General features: G+C 38.1%; 2 protein-coding genes across 3 annotated transcripts in view; one reads left to right on the top strand and one right to left on the bottom strand.

Moving 5' to 3' along the window:
• LOC107042747 overlaps positions 1-4,079 on the top strand; it is a 53,253-nt gene extending 49,174 nt beyond the window's left edge. The window contains exons 3-4 of the mRNA XM_015263927.1: positions 337-601; positions 2,810-4,079. Coding sequence (XP_015119413.1) covers positions 337-601; positions 2,810-2,835 — 291 coding nt within the window. The 3' untranslated portion in view covers positions 2,836-4,079. The remainder of the gene's footprint in view (positions 1-336; positions 602-2,809) is intronic.
• LOC107042746 (nuclear migration protein nudC) overlaps positions 1-24,920 on the bottom strand; it is a 318,222-nt gene that overhangs the window by 234,991 nt on the left and 58,311 nt on the right. For both annotated transcript variants that reach the window (XM_015263925.1, XM_015263926.1), the window contains 2 exons: positions 23,361-23,588; positions 4,244-4,435 (listed from right to left, as the gene is read on the bottom strand). In XM_015263925.1, the coding sequence (XP_015119411.1) occupies positions 4,244-4,435; positions 23,361-23,588 (420 nt within the window). The remainder of the gene's footprint in view (positions 1-4,243; positions 4,436-23,360; positions 23,589-24,920) is intronic.

Here is a 24,920-nt window from a genome sequence, read left to right as displayed (position 1 = left end):
CCAGGTACAAACTATATCCCATTCGAATATACTTTTTTTCCCTGTGGCGTCCATCTAAGGAATGAACTTGAAAAACCATTCCAAATACGATGAATAGTCCAGGGACCAAACGAATAAGATGTAGCAATAACTTGAACGTTTCATAGAATCTTTTCAAGTTTTGGAACATTATGCTAGTTTCTAAAAATAACAAAAATTCCCTTCCATTGCGTTGACTGTGAACTGGTCGGTTCAACCTATAGTATTGCATCTTAAGGAATTATTTGCAGGGATATTTCTATATGGCTTCTTATAAAATATTTTTAGTGTTTATTCTAACGTTTATTGAATTTACAGAGTGCTGCATCAGGTACTCTGCTGCTGACAGCAGCAAACTTGGCAACACTCGCAACAATGCATCCCCCTCGTATAACCTCTCCAAAAACACTGGATAGTATATCAGTGGCCAGTAGCACCCATTTCACTGTCGTTAATGGGTTAGGAAGACCTATGGCAGTATATAAGAAGTCATGGTGCGCCAGACATCAGCTCACGGTGCTTGTATGCACCATGAGCTTCTTGTTCATGGTGGGACTTTTCGCTGGTATCCTCTGGATGGAAAGTAAGTATAGAAAATAATATTCTACAATAATGTTCTCTCGATATTTCGTTCTGGAACTACTAGTTGTCTAGACAACTATCAAATTAAAGAATATGAATTTGTGTACTTATGATTTAGGAGATTAATCATGCAACTATCTCCACAATGAACGTTAGGAGAATTACGAGAGACGTATTATGTCGGGAATTTTCTTCATCCAAATGTCAGCCAATAGAATTGCACTATTCGACTGTTATTTCATATAGTCAACACGGTATTCAGCTGATAATTTTTGATAATTCAACTGGTAATTTTTCATGTTGACTATATTTGTGGAGAACAAAAGATTCCGTAGTAGAGTGAACCCCTGGTTGGAACTGTCAGATGGATTTTGTCTTATAGTGCAATTCTTTTGGCCGACATTTAGATGGGAAAATTCCCCCCCGAATACTACTCGAGCTTCAAAATTAATCGAGTAATTCCCTCAAGGTTCCCTGCACACAAACGAAGTCGTCAAGTTTGCAACGAACCTATCGGGAATTGCTCGATAATTTTGAAGCTCTCGTGGTATTACTTGCGGAAATTTAATATTCTATAAAAGAGTTTTTTCGGCCATTTTTGGTAAATTCATTAAATTAGCATCAACATAATTTGAATGTTTAAGATTAAAATCTGAAGTACATTCTAAACGAAAGTTAATGTAAAGAGAAACAAACTGGTTGAGTTTGCGCTTAATCCGCAGTCTAATGTTATTGATAATAATTAATTTAGAAGTATGAAAATAACACAGAATATTATGAGGAAATTAATGTTCGAACTTGGGAACCGGACTGAACTCTAGAAAAAATCTCGTTAAGTTTAAAAAAAATGAAAATTCTATGTCTAATATGAAAATTATCGTTAGTATCAAACTTTTAAAATCAATCATCAATAATTCATGTTTCTGGGTACCTGCAATGGTGTAGTATGTCGAAACACCCTAGTCAAACGAGAATATACTGTTGAAAAAAAAAATTGAAAAAAGAATTTGGTAGATCAATTTCTTTCACTCATTAAAGTTAAAATTCATAGAAACAATTATCAATGATGAATATTTTTTTTTAAGCTTTTTGAATCAACTTTTCCTTGTTACACTCAATAACTAAACTGGAGTTTATTCATGCTACTTTAATTTCCTGGTTAATCACCCAAATGATGGAAATTTTTAAATTCTCAACTATTTAACAATTTTGCTACTGAGTAATGTTGGTGAATATCGTCAAGCGGTGGTTTTTCTGTATATTGAGAATATTTCGCACTCGAGAGGGCTTTAGATATTTTTCGTCACTGAGGCCCGATAAGTGGCACTTACGGGGGCTGTGTTTAGAGGGAGGAAACGGCGATTAGCTGGCCTGAGCTGGCCGGGACCGTAAAGAGTACTGCTACTGAGTACCAGCTATAGTAAATGAGACTTTTCGGGTCGACCCGTAAAGTTATACAGTTACTAGATGAGTAACCCACATGACTTATGTACAAATGCAATATGGAGTGAGCCGATATGGGCAATATGGCCGTCGGTTGGGCATGCGCGGTAAGCGAGCCGTCTAGTAACTTGCCTAGTGAGTTGATTCAGCGGCACTGGCGGCGTTCTCAGTAACTAATCGGTTACAACAGTAGAGGTTATGCCGTTGTGAAATTATTGCATCATCTCACTGTAACTCAAGCATTATTCTTCATCCCCAAAATCTCGTCTTTTTTATTGTAATTTTAAGCAACTCTCTTCCTTAAAATCCATGTTTTTCTAGGCATCCGTTAGGAAGTTTATTTATTATTACTTTTTGGTTTCATTGATAGGTATTTTCAAATTTTTCATTCGATTTTTTTTCTTTTGTTTTTTTTTTAATTTTTTTTATTTTGACATTTATTTTTTCTTCAGTGGTTTTTTCTTCCAACCCCGCCCATCAGGGCCTGCGGCCCCTGGACCCCGCTTCTGCGCCCCCACCCCCTTCCCCTCATCGGGCCTTCGTGACAAAAAATAGTATATGTCATACGGACCGTGACGTCGGTTTACGATTCGTGTGAGTTAGCAGCACTCATCGCAAACCTCCGTCTACGGTCCTAATGACATAATATACTATTTCTTTGGTCACATGCAATTATACATTACTTCAAATATAATCAGCTCATTGACACTTCAATGTCAATGCCTCTGTTTATAAAGTTTTTTACCTGAATCAATTTTTCTTTCAGTCAGAGCTCGTGATAAGTACAACTAACTACGCATCACGACGAATATCTCTTGTGGAGTCCCAACTTCGATGAAATCCGCTCAAGAAAACGCACTTCCTCAAGCAGGATCATATTTTTAGTATTAGAATATATTGAATTTCAAGATTTTGATTTTGAATGGAATTTTGACATGCTGTATATAAACTGTATTACGCTTGTATCAAATATGTGGTACGTGACAGTCAAGTAATTACATTATTCGTAATAGTTATGACGTAAATATGCCGATGAAATGGCTGGAGATTAAACTCATGTGACAATTTACAATTAACGCATAATTAGAATTATTGTTTGTATGAATTCTTATTCTACTTGGTTATCGGTCAGACACTCATGAAGAACCAAGTGATTTTTTACTGATACCAAGCGCGACGAATTCATTCAAAACATTGTAGCAGTCCGAGGGGGCCAGCTCAATTTGTAACAATTTCGTCAAATTTCTAAATGATTTTTTTAGTCCTGGAACTGATTATGTAAGATGTTCAGAGGATATAATTTAATGTCTACTTATCTTAAAAATTATTCAAATAAATTGCACAAAATTTCAATAAGTAGAGTCCCCAATTAGGACAAAAAAGGGATGAAAAAGAAATTAATGAAAGTATAAAATAGTACATTTCGTCATGTGGTCTAAAAAAGAGCCGAAGGAAAGTGTTGTAATCATATGACGCAAAAATTTTGCCTTGACCGAGTAACGAAAGATATTTTTTGTCACTCTGGTCGTAAGGCAGCGTTTTAGGCGCGTGTGCCTGCGGCGTGCCGTCGGCACACCTGCCTAAAACACAGCCTACGACCCTCGTGACAAAAAAAAAAAGTTCGACACACGGGCGCAGAAAATTTTTCTGACTCATATCAATGGCATCACTCGCCTCCGGCTCGTGCTGCAAACTCATATTCGCCAGAAAATTTTTCATGCGCCCTAGTATCGGAATGTACTATTTCATTATGAAGCTCGTGAAATGGTTCTTCATGAGTAGACTAACGAAAGCTGAACGTTTGTTCGAACGAGCGAAGAAGAGTAAAACTGTGCTCTTCCTGTCTGTGATATTACTTATGTATTAGATGGTTTCCCCACTTAGTAAAGTATCTAAGAATCGGAAAATTGTCGAGTTAATTTATTGATCCCATTGTTTTGTGTTTTAATGGTGGAAAGGAAATGAATCTACGACAGATTTTCAGATTATTTTATGAATATCTTCGAAAGGACGACGTTAGCAAGAAAATAGCGGGATACCTTCTTTGTGGGGAATATCATGAACTATTGGCAAATGCTTTCAGAATAAATAATATGAAAAGTTTTAATGAAATTTCAAGATTCATCTGATTCTACCAGTTTATCATAGAATATGAACAAAAAGTATTTCCTTTCATCCATTGGACAAATTTTATACTTACTTCAACCTCTTGCAGAGTCTGTGTCCATCTATAGTCGGAGAGATCTGCACCATTCCCACCATTGGGTTTCAGCTTCTCATTGTCCGCTTCATCCTCCTCCTCGTCGACTGCTTCCATTTTCTCGGAAGTCTCAGGCAGGCTGGTGGAACTTGTGCTGGGCCCTGGGACTGGTGTTTCGGCAATTGGTGTATGCTGGAAAAAAAATGTGATCTTTAGTGTTTTACCCATCTGACAGTGCGAATGTATTAGCCGTCACACTCATCTATTTTTCAGAATAAATTTATCAATTATTTGTTTTCAATTCAGAACTTCAGGTTGTCCACATCTGCCTTGAGTCATTAATAACCATTTGTAATCGTTTTTTTGTGGAGAATGAACAATTCAACTGTGCAGGTAGAGTGGAATACGACTAACATCAAGCTGATCAATTTGGCGAGTTGAAGAAATTGTTATGTCTGGAGACGTAATCCACGTCAAAGGACTACGGCTGGAATAAAATAATTCTATTTCTCCGAATAACTGAATTTATTCCAAGATATGACACGGATTCTTGTGCCATAAACTTGTTTTATTTTTCTTCTTTAGAAAACGACGTTGAAAGATTTGTTCAAATCTTACCTTTTTATGTCTTTTGAACTCCTGATATTTCTTCCAAGGATAGGAGGAAATGGAGGGATGAAAGGCTTTTGCAATGACCAAAAGATTAACAATCAAAATTATAATTTCTCCGAAAGATTTACACAGACCAATACATGAAATTTATGTTAGAATTTTGATTTGAGAATATTTGATTTATAGAACTGATTTTTGGTCCCCTAGAAGAATTCCTATTTTCGTCTTGGAAAAGAGGTACTCACTCGATTTTGCTCGGATATCGCTTGGTGTAAAGTATCCAATGGTATTCCGCCAAACGATTGCACTTTAGAATTTTTTTTAACAAATAGTTCAAAAATATACGTAATATAGAGTTCTTGAATTTTAGTAAGTCTATGGTGAACCTATGTTCTTTCCTCTACACTTTCGCCACTACACAGAGAATACTTGCGTATTGAGGTAAACTAGAGTTTAGTAGGTGAATTAAATGAATTTTATACTTTAATTTTATATTTGAGTTCGTCAGCACAAAATACTTTGTGATTTGGAGTATTCCTTTTATATGCAAGAAACGCGGCTACTTTCGATTTTAGGGAATTACTGTCCCCTAGTGAAAATCAATGATCATCTCCCGAAATTATGAATGAGAAGTCACCGTTATAGTATCAGGAATTATTGCCTGAATTACTACCGGAATTGAATTCCACCCGACCGATTCCGCAAGCAATTTCCGCGAAGAACTTTCACTACCGAATGTCAGCTAACGACTGATTTCTACGTGTCAGTTTTGCTTGGTGACAAAATTCGACTCGTGGCAAGGGAAGGAAAAATGATTATTTTTGAGTTTCGGTATTGGGAAATTGCATGCGATAGCGGTCATTGCACGGTGGGACTTTTTGGGAGCGATGCACTGAGGTGCTGATTCGGCATTCTGTGAAGTCGGAGGTGTTTTACCTTCGCTTGAAAATTTATTTTGTTTCATGGAATATTTCTGGAAATTTCGGATATAACAAAATAGAGAAATGCTAATGAAGAATGAGACTTGACTGCTAGATATGATCCTTAAGCTTGACCCTTAGGTTTCACCCATTTCCAAATATTTTAAAAACGATTTTTTTTCTTGAAAAATGAAAAATCAATACGAAAAATGATTCGGATCCTCATCATTATTTTTGGTAGTCGGATCCTGGTCAATAGAGTGCAGTATTTGATGAAATGAAGTACATTCAGATTCGGTAGCAAATTGATAACTTCCTTCTAGCTTTTGATAATTTCTCTCTATAGCTTTGCAATTCTTTTTTGTCAACCAAATAGCTGTCAAGCATAGCAATAAAAAGTGAAAGAATCTCATAATAAGCGAGTTTTCGGCCAGAATTTACAGCTAAAAATGATTCGTCAAATACCACTTCCCCGGGTACCTTCAAAAATCATCAGATATTTTCTTCATATTCCCTCTCAGGTTCGTATTGCTTAGGCTGACGATGGGAGTAAACTTGTATGAGCCCTGTGTTACCGCAACTCAGTGGCTTATCAATTCAAAACTAATCAATTCAAAACGCTGGACGATACGCGTAAATTCGTCGATGACTTTATCGCTTCGAAGCCTGCAAGTTTCTTTTGTGACGGCATTCGTATGTTACCTGAGAGACGGCGCAAGGTCATAGAAAACGATGGACAATATTTCCAAGATTAAGTTCGTTATTCTCTATTTTTTCTATTAAATAAATTTACTGAGAAATCTGTAAAAGTTGAGTCATACACCCAATAAAATGGGGATAATTAATGGGGCTTTTAGCGAAGCTCAATTCAGACCTAGTTTAGGCCTCGAATATATGGAGTCTGATTACGTCATGGTTCCATGGCCTCATGGTTCTGGGACTCAATCAGTCCTTAGAAGTAAAGTTCACTGTAGTTCCATGTTTTCAATTTTTATGTTGATAACCATCAATTAATGATGGTAAAATATTATCATTACCTCGATGAACATCCATAACTTTCCACCACCTCACCTAAGCTAAGCCCATAAGCAGGCATTTTTACCACGCGGAAATGGTATATTTCAGGGCGAGTATTATGAGGTTTTTTATTCAGGTGGAGTTGGCGTCCGAGCCGAAGGCGAGGACTGGCCAACCACACGAGTAGGAAAAACTCGTGGCGCTAGCCGTGAACGATATTTTTCCATAGTGAGTTTTACTTTTACGAGTTTAGGGAAAGGCCAATATCAATCCCCGGACGAGGAAAAGTGAAGGTCAGTACGGAAAATTTCTTTTATCTTAAGATAATATAGCTATTCTTCATCACTTATGCGTACTTATTTGAGATTCACTGTCCACACATGGCGATGGAAAATAGGGTTTGACACTAGTGGAAAAAATGTTTTTGGACTCTTAGGAGGGTACCACTCGAGTTCGACAGGCCACACACTTCCAACGGGTCAAAAAAACCTTTTTTTTTTTTCTCATTCCGGCCGCAAGGCAGTGCATGGGTATCATTTGAGAATTCCTAGTGATCTCTGAACTCTCTGCCCTCAATCTCAATCAATTCTATGCCAAGATACGTTTTCTCAATTTTCTTGGATTTTTCCAGAGTCAAAGACTCGTACGCCGTTGAAATAAAGATCCCCGCGACTTTGATTCAACCTGTTTTTTGAATATTGTTTCAAATCATAGTGGCGCGACTTTTAAGGCGTTTATAAGTGCGTTGCCTTCAATTAAGCGCCACGCCCTTAAACGACTGTTGGATTTTTCTCAGTGCAAAAGAAATTGAGTGATTTCGAATTTTATAGGATCGATTTTCCGGGAGATCACATGAAGTGCACAAAAGAATTTTCGTTGAAAACTATGGAAAAGTGAAGGACTAGTAGGGTTTTCACGAATCGAAAAAAAAACGCAAAATGACGATTTTCGATAGGAAAAGCAAAGAAAAAAATTCGAATGCATATTTTTATCACAAAAGTAAATTACAATGTGAATAACGGATTTAAAATCTGTCCCTTCCTTCCCTATACGAGAAATAATTCGATGTTCGAAAGGAAATGGCTGAACTTACACGAGAGGTACGGCAGGGCCAAAGAAAAGCAAAACATTGGACTGGGTTATTGGCCGCTCGCTTCGCTCGCTCCCATTGCGGGTGGGTTAGAATTGGATTGGGTTGTTGGTCGCTCGCTTCGCTCATTTCCATTGCATGTGGACTGGGGTCGGTGTGACCCATTAGGGGGCAAACCAATAACTTCCCGACCAATTCCTATTTTTCTGTTCACCCAATATAGAAAAATATCTGTAAGCATTACCAATCTTCATTCTTTGGTTTCTGTACTCAATTCCTTCTTTCTCTCGCATGAACCATACATGTAGTGAACTCGTAGTAAAACATATTAATTAAACTACAAAATAACATCTGATTTGTCCAATGTCAATTTTTCATCAATTTATGAGAATTTTAGACGAAAATTGAATTTTAATGTTTCACTTGAAAAATTAATTTTGGTTGGATTGTTCGATCCACCTGAATGGATTAGGCGGGGAATGTATTTTATTTGGAAGAGCATTTACTATTCTTTGAAGTTGTGCAGAGTGATTCGATTCAATGTAATTTTCATGTGGTTATTTCAGATAGTTTCCACTTTTTACGTTATTTTACGTGCCAAAAATTACAGTTTTTTCCATTTATCGAGGCTGTAGATAGGACCTGTAAGGATAAATCATATGTCAATTTGAAGGTGTTGTCGACATCTTCCAATTGATACCCCATATCATCTATTTCATCCACGAGATTAATCATTCTACGCGATAATATAGCGATTTCAGAATGTCATGTCTTGAAAATTTTCATGGTTTTTCTCTTAAAGTAATCCTACCCTTCCGGTAAATTCAAAGATTATTGAAAACTACAAAAAAATTGCAGAAAACTTGATTAGATTCGGAAATCTAATTTTTTTCTCAATTTAATTATCGTTTTGGTTTTTCAAAGAAGAAATGTTTAAAAATCAGGATTTAACCCAGTGTCTTATATGAAAATCAACATTTCCATTGTAATCAAAGATCAAAATCTGAATTTTTTTCCAGTAGATAGGCAGTGCCGCTTCCGGATGAATTTGACCTTGAGAAATGAGACATCAGGTCCACAGCCGGGCGGGGACGGGGGAGAGAGAGGGGAGGGGGTAGAATGTTCTAGAAGTTTTGGCTAGGGGCTGCTGCGGGGAGGGGGGAAGGGGGTGGTAGAATGTTTTCAAAGGTTCGGCTAGAGGCAGGTGCGGGGAGGGGAGAGGGGGGTGCTAGAAGGTTCGGGTAGGGTCTGGTGCGGGGAGGGAAGTGGTAGAATGTTCTAGAAGATTCCAGTGAGGGGGGTGGGGGTGAGCGAGGTTCATGAGGGTCAGATAGCCGCCGCGAGGGAGGGGGTGAGGTGAACGGGGTAATTAAATATTGCAGGTTTGGAAAACGTTTGCTAGACATTTTTTTTCGAATGTTCTAGAACTAATTATGATTCATGATGGTCAAGCAGTTATAGGTACATGAGTTGAGTATGGTAGAATGTTCTAAAAGTTTCCGGTGCGAGGATGAGCGACGGTCAGGAGGATCAGACAAACATTGTCGGAGCAGGGCCAGGGGCGAAGGGGCGAGGAGAGTGCGGCCTGGAGAAGGCTAGGAGAACGGGGGCGAGAAGATTATTACGAGGAGAAGCATTAAATATAATTTTGAAAACGTTTGCCACACGTTTTCGGAATTTTCTAGAATCTTTGGGCTAATTGGTGTGGGATGTGGGAAGAAATTTTGGTAATGTGCTAATATAGCAACTCCAACGAATTTTTCGAGGAAGTTGAATTATTTCGTCATTTAATACAAATAGAAATTGAAATCAGGAAAAAAATTGAGTCGGACTCAATTAGGTAAATAACTTCAAGGGGGTGACTGGGTCAAATTTTGGCCTTTGTGGGGTTCATACCAGCTGCGTGCCCGTCGCGAACCCTGGGTAATGCTAAGTGCTGGTGAGGCTTGATACTTTGAAAAATAAGTGCTTCACTACACGTTGAATTTATATGAACACCTCATAATTGAAATTTCATAAACCGCTTTTAGAAGGGAAAGCGCAGAAAGGGAAGTCCCGTACATCTGCATGAGCATCCACGTTATTAAGTGTGATGGCTCAAAGGACGTTAAATTCATTTATTGCAACTAGGTTCCGACAAAATATACGTCAAATTACTTCAATATAAAAAAGTTGATATTTACCTATCAGTATCCCGAATGATTAGGAGGTGCTATTCTATCTAATTACCGAAATTTTGATCTGTGAATTAATCTAGAAAATAAAAATTTGAACATATAATTCAATGTATATTTATTGTTGAAATCGAATCATAAAATAATACAAAAAATTCACACTTTCTCGAGTACTTTACAAAAGAAGCAATCATTTTTCATAGGTACAAATTTGTGAAATATTGTGGTTTTGCAGTCATCATTGTCTCTTCCGTTCTCGGATGTGTCGTGATAATGTTCACGACATTTACGACAACCAGCGATATCCGCATCTCGTTTCAATGTTTCTGGCCATTTCTCCCAGATATCTTCAATACTATGGGAAGTAAAAACAGGTAAAAATTCCTTCGGGAAGAAGGAGATATGCTCTGCACTCATTTGGTGTAAACTCATATGTTTACAGAACATTTTCAAAGATCGATCCAAACATGCGGTACAATTTTTTAAATACCATCTCTTCAGTTGTTTGACATTCTCAAGAGAACACATGTATTTGACAACATGATTATGATTGTGGTGAGAACATTTGCCAGATTAAATTCTTGTTCAAAATAAGTTTCAGGTGAATTTTTTCAATATTTTTCGACATATTCGATTTCATTTAGGAAATATTTAAATCGATTTGTCATATCTAATGATGTTGGAAGTGAAATTAACGATTTCAAAGGTCAAGTTTAACCATGATGAGTATTTCTTCCTACATTTATCTATGAAAGTGAATCATATGAGATTCTACTTTATTGATTATTCTTCTCACGTAACTTTTACAGGTAGTTTAACAAAAAAATTCGATTGAAAGAATCATATCTTCCCAGAGTATTATATTTTTATTTGACTATTCGTTTTGAAATTTCAGTAGAGATCGTAAAATTCATTTTTCATTTATGAATATTATTTCCGTTTTGAAGATATTATGAGGAAAAGAAATGTAACGAACATGTGGGGATGTCCGTTAGAAACACCACCGAGACCTGAAAACAACTTCCCTCACGACAGGAAAAGCTAATCCGTGGATAAATAATTAGGGTGAGAGGGAGAGAGATTTCTATTTCCCACTCTGGTGGAGATTTTTTGATTTTTAAAGGTTTCCCACTTCGGTAGAGTTTTTGAGTTGAAGTCGACCCATTTTGAATGGAGTTGAGCCTAGGGCCTAGTTTTTCCCGTTTCGACGGAGAATTTTAAGTCTAGCATTTCCCACTCCGGTGAAGAATTTTGGGTTTAGAGTTCCTGCTATGGCGTGGTGAATTTTTAGAGTTTTGGAGTTTTGGGATTGGGTGTAAAGTATAATTTTTTTGGCAAGATTTGTTAATTACGCGTTTGTGAGGGCCCGTAAATTCATCGCGAAGAAGGACCAACATATCGAGTCATCCGGAAGTTTCAATGTTTCCTCCATTGTCTCCGTATTGCTTCCATCCGGTGCTTGTAGGCTCCCTAGATATGTTTGATCTTGTTTGTACCAAGGATTTTCGCCAGCCTGGCAGTCTCTGATTGGCTCTCAATGCCGCTCGTGAAAGCCCTCCAGCACCTGTCTTTGGCGGCACCTGTCTTTTAATGCCTTGTTGTACTTTGCGAGGAGTCCCCTGTAAGTCGTCCAGGCTGCTTCCTTACGGGGACTTTCCCTCGCATTCTTTGCCTTGTTGAAAGCCCTTCTGGTTTCATTCCTGAGTCCCCCAAGTTCGTCTTCCGACTACCAGGGTATCTCAGTCTTCCGCCTTCTGGGCAACAACTTACAGTTTTTCTCATATGAGTCAATTATTACCCGGTGCAAAACCTTAGAGGCCTCTTCCAGTTGCTTCTTGCTGCCAAATCTGAGAGAAATCATCCTCAGCCTAAGTGCTAGACTGTTCCGATAATTTCCCCAGTCGGTCCGCCGTGGGTTTCTGCTCCACTCAGTCGCTTTCTCAAAAAGAACGGACATTCTTATGGTTATATGATCCGAGGCCGAGAGGTCTCTTGAGACCCTCCAGTCTCCAACTAAGCCAGCCACATCATCCGTTGCCAGAGTTATGTCTAGTACTTCCTGTCGTCTACGGTTAACGAAAGTTGGTTCTGTCCGCCTGTTTAAAATATGGAGCCTTGCCCCCATGATGAACACTTGGAGGCTCTCACCCCTGCCGTTACAACCGGTGCTCCCCCATGCAGCATGATGGGAGTTCGCATCACAGCCCAACAGGAGTTGAAGCCCCCTCCTTTTCACATGGTTGCACAGCTCTTTTACTTCGTCCAGTGGGGGTGACTCTGTTGAGTCATATGTTGGGCATGTAAGCCAACCCTACTATTATATCCATAACCCTGCCTAGTCCTAGGTTTAACCTCACTTGAGCCGCAGTTAGGACTCCCCCGCTGAACTGCGGACAGAGAAAAAAAATCTAATCCTTTAATAATTAGGCAGGTTCTCAATTTTTCTGGTGTATCGGCATGATATACCTTGTCACAACCAGTCAGTCCCTGAATAGCATTGTTGATTATCCAAGGTTCTTGGATCAATGCTATTACTGTCTGCATCCAAGCTAGAACCTTGGCTAGTGTCGCCGAAGCCGCCTTACTGTGATGCAAGTTGATCTGTACGATCTGTACCCGATTCATAGCTATGGTAGCTATTTCTCTAGTACTTCAGTCGTACCTGTCTTCTTTACCTCACTACGGTCTCTCCCCAGCTCCCTTACGGTAGCCGTTTGGAGCCCACAGTGAGGTCTGAAGTTGCATGCCTTCAGTCCAGCAAGCGACCCGTCATCGACCACGCAGCGAAGTGGGCACTCTTCAGGCCTGCATTTTGCTTCTCAAGAAAACTAAATGCTTCCTGAGAAGTAATTTCCTGGTCCTCCACGTGTATCACAACTCGATGCTTCTTAGGAAGCTCCGAGAGTGCCACAACTTGGATGGTGTGCCCCGCTATTTTATTCTCAGGGAACAGATTCTTCCGCCAGCTCCCTGTGGCCTCGTCTGTGCAGTTCACCACAACCGCACCGTCCCTCTCCCAGACTCCGTCGAACATGGGTGCTTTGATTCCGTCTGGTAAAGCCAATATAGCCCCCTTCAGGAGCTTCTTCATCTCTGTCACCCCTCCGGTGTCCAGCTTCTGGTCCGGATACGACTACGGTATCACTGCCAGCTTTAACGAGTTTGCAGTTGTCTGGGCATACTGTTCCGAATAAGAGCCTCCACATAAATATTTTGCAATTGAAGGCTGCTTTTCTGGCTTTGCAATGCTTCGTCTCTTCTCGATCATCCTGCCAACTCCTTCGTATTGATAATACGACTGCCATCGCTTGTATCAACAAGATGGACAGTGTTCAATTTACTAAGCTCAACAGAGAAGCAAAACGTTTGTGGCAATTGTGTGAAGACAGGAGTTTGTGGGTGTTAGCATCATATATTTAATCCAAAGAAAACAGGGGCAAACGCAGAATCGAGGAGATTGCCCACAGATACCGAGTGGGAATTGGCGGAATGGGCTTTCTCGAGAATTGACGAATGCTTTGGTCCCTTCGATGTTGAACTCTTTACGTCTTACTTGAACCACAAATGCGGTAATTATGTTACCTGGCGAAGAGATCCTGGTGCCATGGCCATCGATGCTTTTACAATTAGCTGGTCTAGGATTTACTTTTACGCATTTCCCCCTTTCGATCTCATTCCTAGAGTACTCCAAAAAATTTTGGACGATGAAGCTTAGGGAGTTATTGTTGTTCCGTATTGGTCAACGCAGTGTTGGTTTCCTTTGATCCAGAGGATGCAGACTCATCCCCCAATCATGTTTACTCCTAACAAGACATTATTATTATCTCTTTCTAGGGAGAGTCATCCACTACAGAGATCGCTTACCCTGGCCGCGATCAGATTATCAGGCAGGCGTACACCAGCAGAGAACCTCGAGAATTAGGTATTCCAGTAGTATCAGCCTCCATCACTGAAGGAACACTGAAACAATACGACTCAGTCTGGAGGTCTTGGTGGTCTTTTTGCCAAAAGTATGGTTTCGAGTTTTTTAACTTTTATGCCACTCGGATTCTCCAATTTCTTGCTGAGAAAAATGAAACTCTCAAGTCATCATCATCCTTGAATACATACAGATCAGCTCCAGCCTGGCCCTCACAACAGCTCAAAGCATTCAGACCTTGTCCAAAATTCCTGATCGCATAAAAACAATGAAAAAGAACAAGTCAAATCCATTGATAAAATTGCCCATCTTTCAAGCACAACCAAAACTTTGTGTAGGGTCTGCATTAAGAGCTTATATTCAAAGAACAAAATTTACGCTCATCTTCCAGGTTATTCATCACTATAAAAAAGCCACATCATCCGGCTAAAACAAACCGTCAGCAATTGGGTCAAGAAAACCTTAAATGAGTGTGACATTGATGCAACGATTTTCAAGTCTCACAGTACCCGACATGCGACTTCGTTGGCAGCTCTCAAAGGTATCAACATAGAGACCATAAGAAAAGCACCGGGCTGGACAGCTGAATCATCTATCTTCGCTTGTTTCTACAATCGTCCCATCATAGAGTCGCAGAGTTTTGCTAGAGCCATAATTGAATCAGCTAGATAATCCCACTACCTCGTGTTCCTTTTTTTAATCTTAGTCACATCCAAACAAATATTGAGTTCGTTTTTTCTTCGTTCTCGCTGTAGACTCCTTACTTGTTCATTATCATTTATAATGGTATTATTACTTTAAAACCGAAGCATACATGACAGCTTTATTATGAAGAGTGTGTGTAATTACTTAAATGATTGTTCATTGGTTTATTCAATGTTCTATTGAATTTATACCAAATCGCTAGTGTGCTCTGAATATCTACTCTTTGATCTAGAGGACGAGACGGCGAAATATAATTGAATGATTGAACGAACTTACCTAAGTGAAGTTGAATCACAATTATGTGAGCCGTCTCGTCCGAACAGATCGAAACCCCTCCCTTAATATTACCTCCCTGACGCGATTGGGTCAGTCTTTTGGGAACAATGGCGTAGGTTGGCGAAGGGGCGCACGGATACACAGAGGAACTACATTTTTTGTCTATGGTATTTTTAGGGACTTTTCTGAGATGGACCACATGGTATGATCGTTACTACTCTTTGATCTGTTCGGACGAGACGGCTCACACAATTGTGATTGAACTTCACTTGGGTAAGTTCGTTCAATCATTCAATTATCACTTCAAAGTGAACTTAAACAACATGTGACATTTTGGAATATAGAAACAATGCTAAAATGAAGGACAATGAACAAAGGACGGAAAAAAATTTCACAAGCGTGACAAAACCCGTTGTAAAAATCATAAATGTCAAGTACTTGAAGCTACTTCTGAAATTTATAACCTTCCCAAATTCGTCACAAGACTTTTCTCAAAAATCTGAAATGAAGAGAGGAAAACCTACTCAACGGTCATGCTCGTAAAATGGTAGAGTCTCAGTTCTGAGATATTTCAAAACTTTCACTGTTTCATGTGGTCCACACATGTTGAGCTCTCTTTTGTTCATTGCCTCACTAGCCTGAAATTACCCCCCTTTGCTTTCCCCTGGGTCAAGATTCCGCGCGCAACTTTTGGTCTAGCGGGGGTGTTAGGAGCCAACCCGTAGATTTAAGCGCACCTTCAAGTCAGTGCTATCGTTGCTGTTGTTTCGATACATTTCGAGGTTCTCTCTTCAACTATTTTTTCTTTAGTTTTCCTTAGAGTTTTCATGAGTTTAATTCAGTATGTATTAGGTATATGACTTAATGCTCGGCCCCTAGATCAAATTGATTAGAACACCTATATGAATAGAAAAAATTTCCCACAATAAAGGGCGTTTTGAAGCGCCATCTGGAAGCTATCAAACCACTCAAGTCTGATTGTGGTCCGATTAGCACAACTTTAAAAACATAGTAAATAAAAATGTCGTTCGACTAGCAGCATTTCAGGCAGTCCCTTCTTTCACCTTCCACCTTGGAAAAACTGCTGCAGAAGCACAAGAAATGATTTGTTCGGCCGTGGGAGAGACTGCTGCATCTTATCGCACATGTAAAAAGTGTTTAAATATTTCAGGATGGAAATTTTGATCACCAGGATGAAGAATGTCCTGGGCAACCAAAAAAAGTTGAGGACGAGGAGTTGTACAACCTATTCAATGAAAATCCCTGTCAAACACAATAGGAGCTTGCTGATACTCTTGGAGTGACTCATCAAACTATTTCGAGAGGTTTGTTGTTATGTATTTGGTGGTATTCCAAAGGTGTAATCTCTTATGATACGCGAACAGGGGGAAATCGTTACTGCTTAGCGTTATCAGGACCAAGTGGTGAAATGGAGTGATGCTATTGAGGAAAAGAGACCTTTTACTGGTAGTGGCACGAGGCAAATGATTTTGCTGCAGGACAACGCGGAGCGACACACAAAAGAAATCCTGAAAGTTATCTCCACGTTGGGCTGGGAAATTCTCCCACATGCGGCGTATTCTTCAGACCTTGCACGTTGTATCACCTTTTTCGTATCACCGTTGATACCCAGTTTCAATCTCCTGAAGAAGTCCGGCAGAGCATTGATGACTTCATCCGGTCAAAATCACCATCTTTGATTCGAGCCGGAATCCGACAATTGCCCGACAGATGGGAGAAATGCGTGCAAAGTGATGACGATTATTTGCAAGATTAGATCTGTATTAATTTTTTTAGAATAAATGTCAGAACTGCCGAAAAAAGGCCGAGAATTAAGTCATACACCTAATAGTTTGAAATTTAACGTTTTCGAGTCGAAAGTTTATTAAATGAAAGTTTTAACGTGTTCTCTTCAGCACTGGCCTACTGGATGTATTTCAATTAAAACCTTTCATCCAATCATCCTGCCGATGAACGAGTCAACTGCGATGGACTCCTCATCAGAAATTTACTGGCTAACGAATCCAGGTTTTGAGTTTGGCGCTAAAGATTTTGAAAGGTGCCACTGTCCGTCTAGTAACTTCGGTAGGACATAACAATGAGAGGCATGGGAACCCGCAGTCTAGGTATTAGATATCTATTTAGTACCAACACATCTTTTACTCTCTTGGCCTAGCGACTTTTGCAATCTCTTGCCATCTCGGTGTATCATTTTTGTTTTGTTAACTATCAATTAATTGGGATGATTGGAATGCGAACCAGTATGCTAACAACCATCCTTGAAATCTTACCTTTTTTTAAGTGCAACCCTCTTGGAAAGCACATATACCCGGACATATATCTCAGTATATTTCACTTATATTTCGGCCAAAAATGTCATATGCCAGATATATCCTAGATATAAATATGCACATATATCTCGATGTAAAATATTTAACATATATCATACATCTCAGATATATTTTCGGCCAAAAATGTGGTATGCCAAATATATGCTAAATATAAGTGCTGCAAATATCTGATTCCCATAAGGGAAGAGCGCCTGTTTTGATTTATTTCTGGTCGAGTTAGACTGCTTCAAATTTCTGAGGAAACAGAGTCGGCCGTGGTCAAATGCATATACCTCTCCTCTAGTTGTCGTCAGGGGTAAAACGGGAGATTGGTTTGCATCTCGTTTCTGCTGTTGAGCATTACAATTTTTCCCGACTTTTCTCTCCGTGTATTATTATAAATTTGGCTTTCCTTGCACATAATATGTGAAAAAAATTATGTAAAAGGTTTGAGTTTGGAACTGCAATAGTGGAAAAATAGAGGTTATCAGGGTCAAGGGTAAGGATCAAAAACACGAATCACAAAATATTAGGTGTACAAATAAGTTTTAGGACACTTTGTAAGAAATTAAAAATTCATTTTCGAAAAAAAGTAAACTACATTTATTCATCAAAATAATCTCCATCATTTTGAATGACCTTCAGCCATCTGTTAGGTAATTCACGAATGCCTTCCGCAAAGAAAGTTTCATCTTGCGAGGCGAGGAAATTATCGACCCATTTTTGCACTTCTTCAAATGTTTTGAATCGCACATCAGTCAATTCGTTTTGCATCTTCCGAAACAAGTGAAAATCAGTTGGAGGTAAGTCTGGTGAATACTCCGGGTGTGGCACAACTTCCCATCCAAGAGCCATTAACGTATCTTTGATCGGTTTCCCCACTTGAGGCCTGGCGTTGTCATGGAGCAATTTTACTGGAGGTTTTCCTTTACCAGTAAATGGACGTTTTTGTTCAATTTCTTGGTTCAATCTCATTAATTGTTGATGATAACGATCGGCAATAACTGTCGCGCTAGACTTCATAAGTTCATAATGCAGTATGCCTTTCATATCCCACCATGTACACAGCATGATCTTCTTACAGTGAATATTGCGCTTCGGTGTCGTTGTCGTCGGCTCGCCGGGGTTAACCCAATGATATTTGCGTTTTGGATTATCAAAATAAATCCACTTTTCATCGCCGGTCACAATTGTCCACAAAAAAGACTTTCTATGTTGCTTATTGTAAAGATTCAGACATATGTCAAGTTGGCTATCTTTATTTTCTTGAGTCAAAAAGTGTGGCATCCACTTTGTTCCTTTTCGAATCTTTCCTATTGCGTTTAAAAGATAGGAAACGGTCTGTTGAGTTACTCCAAGCTGTTTTGCAAGTTGTTTTTCCGTCTGGCAAGAGTTTTCATCCAGCGACGCTTGCAGTTCCTAGTCATCCACCCTTACAGGAGCCCCGGTACGTTCACGGTCACTAACGTCGAAATCACCTTCTTTGAATCGCTTATACCAATACTCACATGTTGTACTTTTACATGTTGTCCCCAAGAACAGAACAAATCGATTGACATGCTTTCCTAACAGTTTTTCCTTGATGGAATTCATAGCGAATGCAGTGTCTAATAAATAGCTTATCGATGTGCATGTTTTATTCACAGAATTTAAGGTTATGTTTTCTCTCTTTTTTTTTCTCTCTAAATTCTAATTCTCTCAGAATTTTTTTTTTTTTATGATTCTTTATGACTCCCTTAGGTTTTGATACTACATAACAAACCCCACCATATATATAAGCGGTAATTTTGAATTCCTTTGAGGACACGGTATCGACGTGTCCTAAAACTTATTTGTACACCTAATAAAAGGGTAAAGGGAGATGCAAGAGTTATGAATCACAAAAATGAGGGTCCAAACTAAGGGACACAAAGATCAGCCGTGAAGATTAGAAACAAAATGCAGGTCAGAAATGAAAGTAAGTCTGACCCTGATGACTTAATTTTAATCTTTATTCAATTTTAATCTTAATTGTAAACTTTATTCAATTCCGATTTTTTTCTATCTGTCTGCGGATCTCCAAACCCAACGGCCTCGAACGGTTCTTATTTTAAGAAACCCGCGGCTCTCGGCTTAAGTATATAATGGGTACCGATTTTAACTAAACATTACTGAGAACTAGAACTTTATCAATAAAAATAACTGACAAGGAATATTAAAGAGGTGTTTCCCTCCGATTTCGATGAAACTCACATTTATGTTGTAGAGGGTGAAACCATGGTCAGAATGTGACCACCTTCAAGGGTGATCTTTCAATTCCACCTATAAGAAAAATATTTTCACAAATATATTTATATTTTTGGGGGAACACTACCCCTGTAAAAATTTTATTAAAAAAAAAATATGGCTCAGAATTTCATAAAAGCAATTGCATTTGGAAGAACAGGGAAAAATGCGGAATACCTGTTTTTGGATTTTCCCCGAAACTTAAGTTTTCTGGGGTGAAAAAAAAACAATTTTCGGAAATGTCACGAATCACAGTAGTGGAGTTATTTATTCAATTCATCAAGTTAATAAATAGCTGGTGAGAAATGAGGAAAATCGAAATTGATACTTCCTTCGGGGGATGAAATTTTGAGGAGAAACTACCCCTATAAAAATTTTGTTTTTCAAAAAAAAAGGTCAGAATTTTATAAAATCAATTGCGTTTGAAAGAATAAGGAAAAGTGCGGAACACTTGTTTTTTAATTTTTCCCGGAACTGAAATTTTCTGGGGTGAAAAAAAATAATTTTTTGCGAATATCACATGCATCATTATACTATATGTGGTGATAGCACACTGCTAAAAGCGATAATGAATCCAAACAAAGTAACAATATTCATGCGAACATCACCTATATTCAAAAATAGCAAATCGGGTCAGTAATCATGCATTATTGATAACCCCGAATATTTCTGCAATTTTGTTCCCTTTCATTTCGCACCGTGTTCAGTCTACATAAACATATCATGCGAAAACAGTCTCTTACTAATCGTAAATTTCCAATTGTTTTCACCATGAGATTCAATCCTATAAACGTTATTAAGCTTCTCATGGCAACATTTGAAGTGATGAATTTTGTGGAAACTCCTGTGACTAATGAAGAACGAGAATTGGCAACTAACTTCGAGAACATCTTGAAACGAACTATGGAGGAATATAATGGTGTGGAAATGATTGAAGAATCCACTCTCGATTTCCAAGAGCCGTATAGAGACATCGAAATGGTACCGATTGAGGATACAGAATTCCAACGGCATCATAAAGAATCATCTGATGGTTATCCGGATGATGACGAACCTGTAGACTATAAGTATAAAAAAAAAGCAGTTGAATTCTGGAGGAGTGCGAAAACAAAAAAAAATCTGTCTATAAAAACCGTTTCCAATAGATTCAAAAGAGTGAAATCGGTCCAACAATTACGTCGCTGGGCGCATCAAGTCAATAAAGGAGGAACTTATATGGAGAAATTGAAACGTATATCAGAGTATACATTGAAAAATATGAAGAATGCTATTGATGCGGGGTTAATTGTTCATGATGCAGACCTACGGAGATGTGCTCTGCAAGCCCCGAAAGATATTAGACATGAAGATATTCGTTTCAAGGCCTCGCCGTGGTGACTGCATTACTTCAAAAGAGCTCATCGCATTACATCTTGCAAAATTACTAAATTCGTGACGCGTAAAACGATGGAAAATCAAGAAGATTTACAAAACACCGCAGATGAATTCCTGCAAAAGATCAAACCATATTTTGAAATGTATGGCTTACAAAACATCTATAATTCTGATCAAAGTGGTTTTCAATTGGAAACGCATTCGGGACGAACTTTGACGGAAGAGGGGTCTAAAGAAGTCACATGCATTGTACAATCTGTAACATCAGCGACACACACTTATACCATACAACCCACGATATCTGCTGATGGCAAATTATTGTCACCTCTTTTCATTGTTTTCAAGGAATCATCCGGAAAGTTTGGCCCAATGGTCCAGGACAATGTATTCAGACCTTCAAATGTTTATATAACGGCTTCAAAATCGGGAAAACTGACTTCTGGTAAGATGATATTTCAAATGTATAACAAGATGTGATGAGTAATAACTGGTGTATTATCAGTGGATGTGGATGTATTTGTACTGATTACAATATTCATCCTATTCCAAATGTTTCAGAGCACTTAAAAGTATGGTTGGAAGAAGTATTCTTCCCAAACGTGGGACCAAAAAGTCTACTATTGATCGATTCATGGAGTGGATATTGCTCTCGAGTGGTAGAAGAAGCAACTTCTCGGAATAAAGCATTATTAACGATGCTGATCCCAAAAGGGACGACCGAGAAAATTCAGCCTCTTGATATATACGGTTCCAGAATCTGGAAAAATTATGTTCGTCATTTTTCAGATACGGTCGTTCTCTTGAATCATGATATCAGTTTACATGCGCGGAATAATGTGATCAAATTGCAATCTCTAGTTCATAATCAATTATCATCACCTAGGTATCAGAATCTATTTCGTAACACTTGGTTCCAAAGTAGCTATATTGCTAAAACCAGTAATAATACCTGAGGAATTTGATAATTCTGTTGATTTTGCATTTGGACAATCTTCTAATCCACAATGTGATGTTGATGGTTGTTCTAATGTTGCAGTAGTTAGATGCTCGAGGTGCAGAAAGTCTCTCTGCCTGCATCATTTTTTTGATGAATATCATTTCTGTGCCAAATGTAATCCTTAATAAAATATATACACTGACGACCACAGGAAAATACCAAAGAATTAAAGAAGAAGTAAAGGTTCGATGGAGATAAATAAGATGAGTTTCTACAATAAATACCAAATTATTTGGACAACTCACAGTTCTCCAAGAAATAATTTTTTCTGTCCTTAAAATTTGAGTTTCCGGAAAAATCCAGAAAAAGGTATTCTGTATTTTCCATATTCTTTCCACTGCAAACATTTTCATGAAATCCTGAAATTTTTTTTTTCTATGAGAAAAAATATTTTTATAGAGATAGTTCACCTCCCAAACTTCAATCCCCAGAGGAACTATCAGTTCTGATTTTCATATTTACTTACAAGCTATTTATTGCCTCGATGAAATGAATGAATAACTCCATCACAATGATGGGCAATATTTCCAAGAGAATATTTTTTTTCCGAGAAAATGTCAGTTCCGGAGAAAATCCAGAACAGGTATGGCGTATTTTTCCACGTTCTTTCAAACGCAATTGGTTTTATAAAATTCTGAACCATAATTTTTTTTTTTGAAAAACAAAATTTTTATAGGGGTAGTTTACCCTCCAAATTTCAACCCCCAAAAAAAGTACCATTTGTGATTTCCATTATTTCTCACCAGCTATGTATTAACTTGATGTATTAAATAAATAACTCCACTACTGTGATGGGTGACATTGCCGAGAAATCATTTTTTTCACCCCAGAAAACTTCAGTTTCGGGGAAAATCCAAAAACAGGTATTCCGCATTTTTCCATGTTCTTCCAAACGCAATTAATTTTATGAAATTATGAGCCATATTTTTTTTTTTTGAAAAATAACATTTTTGCAGGGGTAGTTTACCCCCAAATTTCAAACCCCGGAGGAACTATCAACTGTGATCTTCATAATTTCTCACAAGCGATTTATTACCGTGATTAATATTTCTGAAAATATTCTTCTTATAGGTGGAATTGAAAGATCACCCTTGAAGGTGGTCACATTCTGACCATGGTTTCACCCTTTAAAGCCACGTATTAGTCGATAAAAAAAATACGTGTCCTTTAGTTTTGAGTCCTCTACAACATATGGGAGTTTCATCGAAATCGGAGGGGAACACTTCCCTAGTGTTCCTTCTGAGAACAAGAACATTGTTCTCTAATTCTCAGAGAAAATTTTCTTGAAATAAGTGAAAATACCACTGAAATCCAGGCCTTTTTGTTCTCTGGATTTGAGTATCACAATGTAGTGGATTGTAATGAGAAACTAGAAACACTTTTTTCTGTGTCAATCCTTTAATGAATATCACCAAATATAAATCAATGATGTACTTACTCTACTATCTATTTCTTTCTGAAGCTTCTCAGCCTGTTCATCGGTTAATTCTACGATTTTATCGTCTCCAATGTCCACCTCATTCCTGAGAAGAGCCGTAGCCTCTTCCTGTCTCTTCTTCTCAATCCGCTCTTTATGTTTCTTCTCCTTTTGCAGCTTTTGGATCTTCTCATCCTCATACTTCTGCATCGCCGTAGACTGATATTTTTCGAATTTACTTGTAACTAACTGAAAAAATCCATAAATGAATATTTCTTTGCTGAATAGTCGAACAGTTTAATTTTTTGCAATAAAAAATATAATTTTCCAGGTCAGTGAAATTTCCAATTTGAAAAAATGAATCGTTTTCTGGACTAGGGAAATTGCGAGGAAGATTGGCCCTTCATCACTCAAGTATTTTTGGCATAGCGATTCTTTTTACTCCCGAAAGCTTTGTTATCATTCAAAATTTAAGTTTTGGATTTTTTGTGTTATATAGACGCAGTATGATTCAAAAACCCGGAAATACAATTTTTACTCCTCGCCCGTACGTGTGTGGATGTATGTATGTACATATGTAACAAACTTTTTCATCAATTGTTCGCTAATGAAGGGATCGAATTGAATTTTTTTTTCATCAAATGAAGGTATTGTTGAGCCCTATCTATCGCCATTAATTAAAATCGGTTGTCCTACGATAACTGACAAAAATTTTGAATTGATTGAATGATGGCGTAAAAAATCGTTTGCATGTCTTTTAGAACGAGTTCGAAGATGAAGGTGATAGCAATAGTCGTTATTTCGAGTTATTTAAAAATTTGCAAAAATTTTGCTTTTTTTGAAAATCAGAATTCCGGGAATATATTTGAATATCATGCTGCAATTGAATTGAATTATAGCTTGAAATATTTGTTTTAATAGTATCAATTCGAAGTTAGAAGATGATTACAACAGCTATATTGGTTAAGTTGATTTTTATGATAATTGTTGGAAATTTCGAATTTATTAAAGGCAGTAATTGAGAGTAAAGTACGATATCGATTTATGTTCTTGATTTTTATATCATCGACCATCAATTAATGATATTGAAAACATTATTATCACCTCCACAGACATAGCCTTAAATACCGCTACATCATCTACCGTAAACCCCAGACCACCCTGCGGCAAGCCTTTCGGCACGAAGATGGATAATTATTATTACTATTCTCATCTATGTTTAAATCAAACTCTGACGTTTTAAGAATTTTTAACTAAAGAAAAAAATGAAAGAAAATGTAGCTAAGCTACTTATTTAACGTTCGAATTATTTCACTATATTGTATTCGCACCGGCTTAGCAGCCGAATACCTGACTACGTCACCTCGTGACGATTCGTCATATTTCGGGCACCCTCGATCGGATGATCTAATTGCNACCTGGACTTCCTGTATCGAGTAAAGCTCGTCGTCTCGCCCCAGACAAATTAACGATCGCACAACAGGAATTTCAGAAAATGATGNACATTCGATTTCTACTGTTACAACGCGTGTTATAATTTCATCAACCCGTCCAACATTCCCGAGTATCCCACAAGTGGTG

The sequence above is a fragment of the Diachasma alloeum genome, unplaced genomic scaffold, assembly GCF_001412515.2.
Source record: "Diachasma alloeum isolate Michigan unplaced genomic scaffold, Dall2.0 Dall_scaffold_00514, whole genome shotgun sequence".
Taxonomy (NCBI): Eukaryota; Metazoa; Arthropoda; class Insecta; order Hymenoptera; family Braconidae; genus Diachasma; species Diachasma alloeum.
This window is presented reverse-complemented; position numbering and strand designations above follow the sequence as displayed.